The sequence below is a fragment of the Fukomys damarensis genome, unplaced genomic scaffold (genome assembly GCF_012274545.1).
Source record: "Fukomys damarensis isolate Sample0158 unplaced genomic scaffold, DMR_v1.0_HiC HiC_scaffold_8, whole genome shotgun sequence".
Lineage (NCBI taxonomy): Eukaryota > Metazoa > Chordata > Mammalia > Rodentia > Bathyergidae > Fukomys > Fukomys damarensis.
In genome coordinates this window covers 33245777-33256330 of record NW_022900920.1, presented here as the reverse complement: position 1 = coordinate 33256330, position 10554 = coordinate 33245777, and the positions used below count along the sequence as shown (strand labels likewise).

General features: G+C 61.0%; 1 protein-coding gene and 1 long non-coding RNA gene across 3 annotated transcripts in view; one reads left to right on the top strand and one right to left on the bottom strand.

Moving 5' to 3' along the window:
* Positions 1-10122, bottom strand: part of Pdzd7 (PDZ domain containing 7) — a 15057-nt gene extending 4935 nt beyond the window's left edge. Inside the window, 11 exon segments of the mRNA XM_033761464.1 lie at positions 515-690; positions 1453-1500; positions 3090-3281; positions 3634-4002; positions 4284-4344; positions 5308-5455; positions 5556-5679; positions 5682-5731; positions 6127-6301; positions 6412-6552; positions 9728-10122. Of these exon segments, the coding sequence (XP_033617355.1) occupies positions 515-690; positions 1453-1500; positions 3090-3281; positions 3634-4002; positions 4284-4344; positions 5308-5455; positions 5556-5679; positions 5682-5731; positions 6127-6301; positions 6412-6552; positions 9728-9953 (1710 nt within the window). The 5' untranslated portion in view covers positions 9954-10122.
* Positions 1-10548, top strand: part of LOC104863770 — an 11359-nt gene extending 811 nt beyond the window's left edge. The window contains exons 2-5 of one of the 2 annotated variants that reach the window (XR_004516326.1): positions 6347-7020; positions 8452-8552; positions 9594-9827; positions 10177-10548. This is a non-coding gene — a long non-coding RNA (uncharacterized LOC104863770). The remainder of the gene's footprint in view (positions 1-6346; positions 7021-8451; positions 8553-9593; positions 9828-10176) is intronic. The other variant, XR_004516325.1, reaches the window with a different exon arrangement.
* Positions 10549-10554: the final 6 nt, after the last annotated feature.

Here is a 10554-nt window from a genome sequence, read left to right as displayed (position 1 = left end):
GGGCCGAGCCTCCCGACTCCCTCTGAGGAGGCCTGGGGGCTCCGGAGAGCGGCCACAGAAAGACGCCGAGCCCCACCTAGTGGCCAGAGCCCAGAGTGGAGGGTGCCCTGGAGCCTGGAACACAGCGCCCCCACCCGGCGCTCAGACTGAGGGCCAGGCCTAGCGAGTTCGGCCCAGAGCCCCTTCCTTCAGTGGCCGCTCGACATGTGCCCCATCTTCAGCTCCACTGTGACCCAGGCCTTGGGGACGGGGTGCACAAATGCCCACATTTCAGGCTCCAGGTGGCAATACTTGGACACGCCGCACTTTCACTAGCCAGACGCTTGGGAGCTCATAGGCAAGACCCTGCAGCCTGGCTGGCACAAACCAGGCACCCACAGACGATGACATGCACCACTCCCCTCCTGACTCAGCCTGGTTCACGTGTGTGTGCAGAGACAGAGACGGATGGGCAGCAGGGTGACAGGGACAGTGGCCTGAATGAGAGGGCCAGGTGCGGAGGACGGAGCCTTACCCTGGAGCAGTGGCGAGTGACTGCCAACACCTCATCCTCCGTCAGCAGCCGGCGGGCCAGGTCCTGAATGAGGGGCCGACGACTATCCCAGGCCTGCACCCGCTCATCCATACTGGGCAGCTGGCTGGTGGGGCTCCCAGACCTGGCCAAGAGCAGGGCCCGGCCCCTCTCCTGGTCTGCGGGGCAGGAGCAAAAGGGTGTGATGGAGGAGCCAAGAGTTGTCGGGTGGGCAGGCTTCCTGAGCGTCCCACAGAGGGGCCGGCCCCAAACAGGCTGAGGGGAGGCCCAGGTACCAGGACAGAACTGCAGCCTCAGCGTGGGCGCCCAGTTGTATGGTGTCCCACAGTGACCTGCCCACCAGCCAGACACCAGCCTCAGCCTCCCATCCTCAGCACTGACCCCCACACCAGTCTGTTCCTTTACATGATTTTTCTCTGTGGTACTGGGGACAGCAGGGACTTCACACTGAGCTACATTTCCAGTCCTTTTTATTTTTTGAGACAGGTTCTTGCTAAGCTGCTCAAGAGGGCTTGAACTTGCGATCCTCCTGCCTCAGCCCCCCAGAGTGCTGGGATCACAGGCATAAACAACCGTTCCAGGGTCCTGTCTGTTACTTCATGGAGTCTTAGCCTAGTGACCCCTGTGTCTCCTAACAATATATCAGTCTGTTCCCCACTGATGTCCTAGCACAAGCTTTCACTGCCCCCCAAATCTGTCTTTAGGGAGCCTCAACAGAAACCCTCAGAATGTACCCCTTAATCTGTCTGCAACCCTATGCCACCAAGTAAGCTTGGTCCAGTTCGTCATGCACTTTTCCGCCTGGTCCCTCCTGTGTGGCCCCACTGAGTTTAGCCACAGCCACAAAGCTGACCCCAGCACACACGCACTTGCCTTAGACCAGGCTGTAGACCAGGCCTTGACAAGGTTACACAACTTACCACGTCTCAGTCTCCAGGTGACAAACTTCTGCACAGGCCCCACGCTCCCTGCTGAGGAGAGGCCCAGCTGCAGAATCTGGGACCCAGCCTGGAAGTGCAGGGCTGGGGCCTGGTTGGGTGGCAAGCCTGCCTGGAAGGAGGCCTGGCCCTGCTAGGGTGCAAAGTGTTGTGAGCTAGGGACTGTACTCAGAGCAGGAGCAGGGAATCAGAAGATCTGGGATAGAGGAGCCGCCTGTGGAGACTCATTTGTTTTTTGTTTTTCTGAGACAGGGTCTCACTATGTAGTTGAGACTGACCTGGAACTCACTTTGTAGCCCAGGCTGGTCTCGAACTCACAGTGATCCTCCTGCCTCAGCCTCCCGAGTGCTGGGATTACAGGCGTGCGCCACCACACCCAGCTGCAGACTCATTTGGAAGCAAATGTATGGAAAGAAGGGCCCCAGGGGCAACACACAGGGGACCTACCTTCAAGGGACAGAGGGAAAGAGGAGCCTCAGGAGAGACAGGAGTGGCCTGAGAGGTGAGCGGAGAGGGAGAGGCAGGAGAGTACGGAGCCCTGGGAGCGTGGGAGGAAGAGGTGTGAGAGCGCTGGCTGCCCTCTTTAGAGGGGCCCCTTGGGGGCACTGCCACCATGAGGCCCCAAAGCGAGAACCCGAGGGAGGCACCAGGCTCCCTGTCCTCAGGCTGTTTCACCTCCCCAACACCCACTCCTCTCTCTGGAAGCTGCACCCCATAGTCCTGGGGACACCCCTGTTCTCAGCCCTACCTTCCGGTAGGCAGCCCCCCAGGCTGGCTGTGTTTTGTTTACACATGGCGTGCGAGCTCAGGCCTGGGAGACCTTGGCTGGAACTCTCAGGAAAAGCACTGCCCCCGGGGCTGCCAAGTGAGAGTGGCTACCCACCTCCATGACTGGAGAGAACACTTGGAAAAGAGGGACCGACAGATGCAGCGGGACCCACGTCTGGGGCATTGTGCAGGCCTTTAGACCAGCTCAAGTCCAAAGCTGAGCCAAGAGATGCCTTTCAAGACTAGTCTGTTTCTGCCACATGCAAGCCCGAGTCTTAACTCCTCTGCTCTCAACCTCCCCAGGGCAGCCTGGGCTGGTCTCCTGCTGGCTCTGATCTAGAGATGGCCCCGCTCCAGCATGGCTCTGGAAGACCTGGGTTCTGGCAGGGTGTGAATCCCGAGCCAATGCAGGCCCCACACCACTGCCATCGAGAGCACAGGGCGCGTAGTGCAGGGTGGGCCCAGGGTCTGGCACATGAGGCCAACACCACCCCAGCCATCCTGTTTTGATTCAGGGTTTTACTTAGCTGTCCTGACTGGCCTCGAACTCACAGTCCTCCAGCCTCAGCCTCCCAAGTAGCTAGCACTACTGGTGGGCAGCACCACGCCCAGCTCCACTTCGCTGCTGTGCCTCTACCATTTTCCCTTTCTGGAAGGTGGGACAGAAGCGGGTGACCAGGACTATCATGTGCCCTGAACACCTTGTGTGGCTGACGAGTTACAAGAGATCTCTGTTTGCTGGAAGCAGGCTGTGCACTCCTATCTTATCAGCACGGCACGCTGAGGGGGTATGAGATGTCACCCCAGGCCTGCCGGGCACCCAGTGGACGTGGCCCCATGCCCTCCCCTACCTGTGTCCAGGTCCAGGCAGGGGCGGGCTTTGGCTGGACTCCCGCCGTCCTGCGTCCAGGCCTCTCTGAGCCCATCCCCTGCAGGCTGCCCCGGCCGCCCTCCCTTGAAAAAGAGGTTCATCAGTGTCTTGGAGCGCTGCAGGGCCCCTTTTTCCCCAGGAGACCCCAACTTCTTCTGCTGCTTCTTCTCCTCTGCAGACAGGAGAACCGGGGGCTGAAGGGTGTCAGGAGGGACGAAGAGGGACAAGGGCATGGGGAGGGCAGTAGGTGGAGCCTGGGGTCCTCCCCCAGCTGGGTAAGGGTCCACCTTGGGGAGAGGGTGGCAGCCAGGCACTCCAGGAGGGTGGGGTCGGTTTGGGGCTCAGAGCTGAACTGGACTGGGTGAATTCTAGGATGGGTTTGATCAGGCCTGGTTAGAACAGGGCCCAGATCAGGATCTGAGAATATTCTGAAGCGGTTCTGGGTCAAGGCCCAAGGCCACAGAGGCCATGTGGGGCAGGCATGGAGCAGGGGCTGGAGAGAGTGGCCGCCCACCCCTGCGTACCCCACAGTGTCAGCTGGCTCCGGGAGCGCGTGATGGGGGTCCGTGGCCGGCTGAGGGCCAAAAGCAGAGCAGTCTTGGGGGACTCCGGGAGGGCAGCGTCGAGGCGGCGGGCGGGCGAGGGGCTGTCAGAGCGGATAGCGGTGTCCCTGAGGATGATGGTGGGCCGCACGCTGCACCAGGTCTCCACGCGGCCCCCGACGTCAGGCTCTGTCTGCATGGCAGTGTCTGCCCTGCCCCAGCCTGGCCCCAGGCAGGAGTCGGTGACCAAGGGCTGGGAGCCTGGGCTGTAGGGGGCGCTGGAGGCATAGGAGGAGACGCTGGAGCTGCTCTCAGAGGCGGGGCCCAGCTGCTGCAGCACCCCATTGCTCACTGCAGGGAGAGGGAGGCACCTTAGGCCTCTGGCTCCTGGACTCCAGGGCCCGCAGACTTGCCGACCGGCAGGGGGCCTGGGGTGGAGGAAGGCCAGGCAGTCGCAGTTCTGTCAGAGACACCAGACCTGTGGCTCTGGGAGGCCCTGGGGTCCAGGCTGGGAGTCCTCAGAGGCCTACAGCAGGTCTGGGTGGGGTGAGAGTCCTGACAGAATCCCGGGCTGTGCCCCTTCCTTCAGAGATCTGACCACCACCCCCATCCTTGGGTACCGAGCCACTTACATCTGTCCAGCCAACAGTATTCAGAAACCATCTCCTTGTAGGCAGGGTATCGGCCAGTCTCCTGGAAAGGACACAGGGGAGCAGGCAGGAGGGTAGGAATGGGGGCAGGACAAGACAAGAGTCAACTTTTCAACTCCATCCCTCTCCTGAGTCCATTGTGCTCTGACCACATGGGCCACTTTGTTTCAGAACCTGACAAATTCCTTTGCACCACAGGGCCTTTGAACTTGCCCTTCCTGCCACCTGTCCTCTCCTCCCTCAGCTTCTGATGTGGCTAGCTCATGCTTGTGGTTCAGGTGTCCCTCCTTCAGATGAGATGCCCTGGTGCCCCTTGACACGGGGGCCTGCCTAAATGACTCCATAGTGTCTCTGTAGCTATGTGGGAGCCTGATGCAAGAGCCTGGCTTATCTGTCCTTCCCCTCCCTCATCCCAGGAGGAGATCTCATCTACTCTACCCGCTGCTGCAGATGGCACAGTGGCTTACACAGTAGATGCTTACAGAGCTTGTCAGATAGTAAATCAGGGCAGGCAAGAGTGAGAAGGGATGTCTGGGGCGACATGAAGGAAGGGAGAGTTGGGGGAACAGAGGCAGGGGATGGCAGAGGTGAGACAGTGCAGGCTTGGGGAAGAGATGGGCAGAGTGGGGTGCGGGCACTCAGGGAGGGTGGCATCAGGCCCTGCCGGCACCGAGGGAGACACTGACCCTCAGGTACTCCTCAGAGCAGAGCAATGGACCCAGCCTCCTACCCCTGAAATCCCAGGTGTGCTACAACCCAGCCCTCCCTGTCTTGGTCCTGCCCCAAACTGCAGCGCCCATGACCCTGACGGGCCGGCCGAGGACCCCTCTGGCCCAGGTCCCCATTCAGAGGTGGCACTGGGAAGTTTGGGGCAGGGACAGCTGAAGAACTCACTGGTTCAGTTACTGAACCTCTCCAAGCCTGCGTCTTGCTTGGACTCCCTTCCCTGGGGCACAGCAAGGAGCAGAGCCCAGCTGCCCGGGAAGCCGCACCCCCAGCCTCGCACCTTGACAGTCAGCATGATGTGAGTGTGGCCCTTCAGCACCTCCACAGCCTGGCTGTGGCTGATGTCGTCGAATCTGACCCCGTTGGCCGCCAGGACTTGGTCCCCCACTCTGATGCCACTCTCCTCGGCCAGCCCGCCGTGGTCCACTCTGGGTCAGGCAGGGATGGGTGGTGGCAGCCTGGCCCTCCCAGCGCACCCCATCCCGCGCTCCCGGCCCCCCGCCAGGCCGCACGCTGCCTAGCCCTCACTTAGACACGTAGATGCCCAGGCCGAACTCCTTGCCCCCACGGATGTTGAAGCCCAGGCAGAAGTCGTCGGAGGTGGTGTACAGGTGCACTATGCGCCACGCGCCGTCCTGTGAGCCGCTGCTGGAGGCGCCGAGCCGCTCCTCTCCACCACCAGCCGCCGGTTCACCACGTCCACCCTGGGCATCAGTGAGGGTCTGGGCTGGGCTCCTGCCCCCGCTGCCTCCACACAGAGGGTTCAGCGGGCGAGCAAGCGCCCTAAGCCCCCTTGCGTGGAGCAGCTTCCCCCTTCCCTCTCCTCGCTCAGTGTGCAGTGGACCCAGGCCCGGAGCATGCTGCCCACTTGCTCTCCGTCAAGCTAGGCCACAGCAGGCTGTTTCCACTCTGGGGCCCTGCGCAGCTGCTGTGCTGTGCTGGATCACAGCAGCAGCGAGGAGGGCGCAGGGCTGAGCTGGGGGAGACTCGTCCTCCCCTAATTTCTAGGGGGCCTTGGGAGCCAGATTCCGGCCTCCTGCCCGTGAGGTGAGGTGAGGTGAGGTGTGGCTGGGTGGGGCAGGGGGTCGGCGCTGCTCACCAGGTGGTCTTCTCCCTGGAGAACTTGATGCTGGGCACTCGGCCCATGCGCCGCACAGTCAGCTGCAGGCGGCTGCTGCCGGTCAGCACCTTCACAGCGCTGCCCATGGTGGTGCTCTCCAGGCTCAGCCCGTTCACCTCCGTGATCTTGTCCCCCACACACAGGCCGGCCCGCTCTGTGGGGCAAGGTGGCGCTGACTGTCCTGCCTCCTGCCCCACAGTGCCCAGGGCAGCCCTCAGCGATGGAGCCGCCCCTGCCGAGGTGGCACAGGACCCAGCCACTCACCAGCGCTGCTCCCCTCCTCCACCTTGCTGACAAAGATCCCCAGACCATGCTCGGAGCCGCCCCGCACGCTGAACCCCAGCCTCCCGGCTGGACTCTTCTCCACGTGGACTGCATGGATGACGTCACTTTCGTCGCTGTTGGCTGTGAGGAAGGGGACACAGGTGTGAGCCTGCGTTCAGTCTGGGCACAGAGGGCCCCTGGCTTCCCCAATGTGGGGCCTGTAAAGGATGGGCTGCTGGGCACAGCCACATGAGCACTGAGGGTCCTAACGGGTGTGCACGTCAATTCCCAGGTGCCCCGTTTTGAGACCATGGGCCGCAGAGGGTGTGGGAGCGGGTGAGAGCAGCTAGACAGTATGTGTGTGTCTGTGTCCAATGTTTACAGTTTCCCATGCCCACATTCCTAAAAGCCCCCACCACTTAGACCGTCAGACCAGATGGACAGAAAGGAAGGCTCAAGATTCCACCCTGGATCACAGCTGAGGGGAGCCCGGCCCTTCGAGCACACTGACACCAACTTCAATAACTGTGGCACCGTCCTGTAGGAAGCATGAAATGTTCTTGCCTGAGGAACCCAGAGGGCAGAACCAAGCCCACATTGCAGAATTAGGTAACCACAGGTTTTGTAAGAAAAAGCTTTCTAAGACACTCGAGGTCACACAGACAATGAACTTCCTGTCTCTGGAGGTGTGCAAGCTGAGATCTGGGAAATCCCAATGTCATGTCCAGCAGGGCCGTGAGGCCTCACACTGTCCCACTAGGGGCTGCCTGGCTACCCTCACAGTGCACAGCACCTGCCCCACAGTGCCTGGTCAGGCCAGCTGGGAAGGCTGCTTAGGGGCTGAGCTGGGTGCAATCAGATCGGATGGGCAGAGGGAAGGCCAGCCCTGAGGGAGGCTCAGAGCCCAGCCTCGGGAGGGGAGGCCTCGGTAGAGAAGCTGAAGGAGCCCAGGTGAGAAGGTGAGATTTCTCAACAGGCAAGGCTTACTGTAGAGGTTTGAGGAGAAATCTCCCCCACGCGAACACACACACACACACACACACACACACACACACACACACACCCACTTCAATTTGATCCTGCAGAAATCAGGTTACAGTGCACCGCCCAGGCAGTGCAGACAGAAATCCCCAAGGTGGCCGGGCAGCACTGGTTCAGGGCAGGGCACCCTGGTCATTCACACAGATTGTGCGGCCGCCCTGCCTCAGCGAGGGGCATCTGCTGCCCACCCGGCACTTTGCCTCCAGTCCTTTCTAGGGCTCTGGCCAGGCTTCGGGCTGGAGCCTTCCCTCCCTGTCCACCCTGGACCGTGCCACGGGAGAGTGCTCCCTCCAGGTGCTCCGCAGCCTCTTCCTGAGCAGCTGATCCTCAAAGCCAGCCGCCAGAGTCTGGCCCGGCCCCTCGCAGTGCCCTGACCCTGCCTGTCCTCCTGCAGGGCTTCCTCTGCTCACCTCTGCCCGCTCCCCTCCCTCACTGGGCTTTGGCTACCCTGACGTCCTTTCTCGTCCTCACACAAGCCAACACTCTTTGCTGGCATTTATAAGGCCACCCCTGTCCTCACTGCCCTCTGTATCTCAGGGAAGCCAGTGGCTCCCAGGGCAGAGGACTCGACCAGCAGCAGCAGGACTTCTTACAAAGTTGAATTTCAGGGCTGCCGCCCACAGAACAGGAAGCTCTGCAGGCAGGCTTAGGGAGACCCCTGGGTAAGGCCTCCAGCCAGTCTGGCCCACCCCAGGGGAGAACCAGGCTTGCGTTTATCAGCCGCAGCCTCACAGTTTCCTTCAGGGTTCTCCCACCCTTCGCTATCATCCACTGCTCCTGACTGTTCATTGTCTGTCTCCTTTCGCTGAATTGTAAGCTCAATCACAGAAACGAATTCTTTTCCACTAGCACAGCTCCAGTATTTCACATAGAGCTTGGTATCTGAGTATTTTTTGAATAAAAGAACAAACAGATGAATGAATGAATGAACTAGGAGAGGAAAAAGGGCTGGTTTAGCTGAAGGATCGTGCATTTTCTTCTCTGTTTCTTTCTTTTGAGATGTAGTCACGCTAAATTGCCTAGTACGCTGGTCTCAAACTGGTGATCCTCCCACTTGCCTCTAAAGCAGCTGAGGTTACCAGCGAGCGCCACACTGCCAGGTTAGAGTACACATTTCTCTGGGACCAACTGAGTTTTGGAGCTATCGGCGCTCCTGGGTTCCCCCATCACAAGATAAGCCCCTGAGGCCCCCAGCGTCTCCTTGGGCAGCTACTTTATTTTCCTGGAAGTATCTAGATGAGAATTCGGGGCAGGAGTCCCCAGCTCTGTGAGTGGGAGAGGTCTGTGCCCAAGAAGAGGGGAGGATCCTGGACTCAGGGCTGCCCGGTGGGCAGAGCAGCCCCCTGCTGTTAGCTGCTGCAGGCTGCTCCCTGGTAGCCCATGGCCGGGTGAGGCAGGGAGAAAGCAGTCACGGCACTTTGGGCAGAGACTGCAGGATCCTGGAAGATGACTATGGGGTCTGTGAGGGGCAGCACAGCAGAGCTCTGCTAACAGCAGGAGCCCCACTACCCCCATGCCTCCCAGCTCCTCTGGGACTTCCGCTCCCTGACCGAATGATAGTGGATGACCAGGTGTGTGCCTGGCTGCAGATGGAAGAAAGTTTGCTCTCAAGTAACACCCTGGACCCCCGCCCCTGGGTGGGCCAGAGGGGCCTACTGGAGAGGCAGCCAGGAGCTCCACTGGAGAAGAAAGAGGAGAGGAGCTGGAGATACCTATCTGGTCCTGCCCACAGAAAGCCAGGCAGGCGCAGGGCCCCTCCCTGCCCGCCACATGGCATCCAAGGTCCTGTCCAGCCCCCAACTCTTTGCGCCTCACATCTGTCATGGCACCAGGCCATCTCCCAGGTGCCTTCCCTCCATGCTTTTCTGCTTCCAGGGTTTATGGGCTTATGAGCGGTAGCTGCATGCCACCACCAGCTGCTCCTCTCCCATCTCTGAGTCCTGCCACACTGTACATTTCTAGAGGGTGGGGACTAGGCTTCACCATGCAGGTCCCCTGTAGGAGCTAACAGGACTGCACAGATTGGGGGTGCAACAAGGCAGTGCCAGCAACCACACACACTGAGGTTGTCCCTGCTTCAGGGTCCAGCCCTGGGATCCCTCCCTGGCTCTCCAACCTCCAGTTCTCCCCTCTGCCTGCAGGCCCCTCCTTCTGCTCCTGAAGCCTAGGGACAGAGCCGGTCGCACTGCCTTCCTTGAGCCTCACCTGCAAAGGCGCACACACATGGATTTTGAGAAGGGGCATCCTTACCAGGCCAGCGCAGGGCCCGACCCACCTTCGATGGGGGAGTTGATGAGGATCACTCGGCCCATGGGCGAGGAGGCTCGGATTCCGCGGGAGGGCCCACTCAGCAGCCGCTGTTGCCTTCTCAACAGGTATCGCGTTGCGGTGGAGCCCGAGTCGCTGCCCAGGTGGCCCCGGGAGGACAGGGAGCTCAGAGAGCTGGAGCTGAGTTCTCCTAGGCCTAAGGACTCGAAGCCCGGTGCGAATCCGCGCGCCATGGTGCCTGGGCGAGCAGCACCCTGCCCGCTCAAAAGGGAGGCGCTAGCCCTCTGGGGGCAGCTCCTGCGCCCTGTGTCCCATGGGCCTTCTTTGTCGCCTGGGCCCTCAGTGTGCGCTCCAGACCTAGGCGGGGAGCACAAGGATGGGGGGCGGGTGTGAATGCTTCGCCAGCTGCCCCCAAAACTCCCCCCCACCCCTGATTTGAGCCTCCTGCCTTCCCAGGTCTCAAGCCCCGCCTCTCCCACCCGGGATAGAGGTCTGTGGGTCCAGCTCGCTGGCTCGGACCTGTGGCGCCATTCCACCACAGAATGGACGCGGAACTCTCTGCACCCCTCATTTCCACTCTCCCTGATCCCCAGTCCTCCGCAGAGGTAAAGCTGAACATGGAGAAGGGTTGCAAGGAGACGCCGGGCCCTGGGCCTTCAAGAGGAGTGAGAAAATGCAGGATCATCCCCAGGGTCTTCTCTCGCGTGTGCGGGGAGGGTTCGGCCTGGGGATGGAGCTCAGGACCCCAGATCCCCGGGCCCAGGCTGCGGCTCGGTGTGCAGCGGCTGCATGGCTTCTCCGCACGCATGGGCGAAGGATCTGCTGGCAAGGACC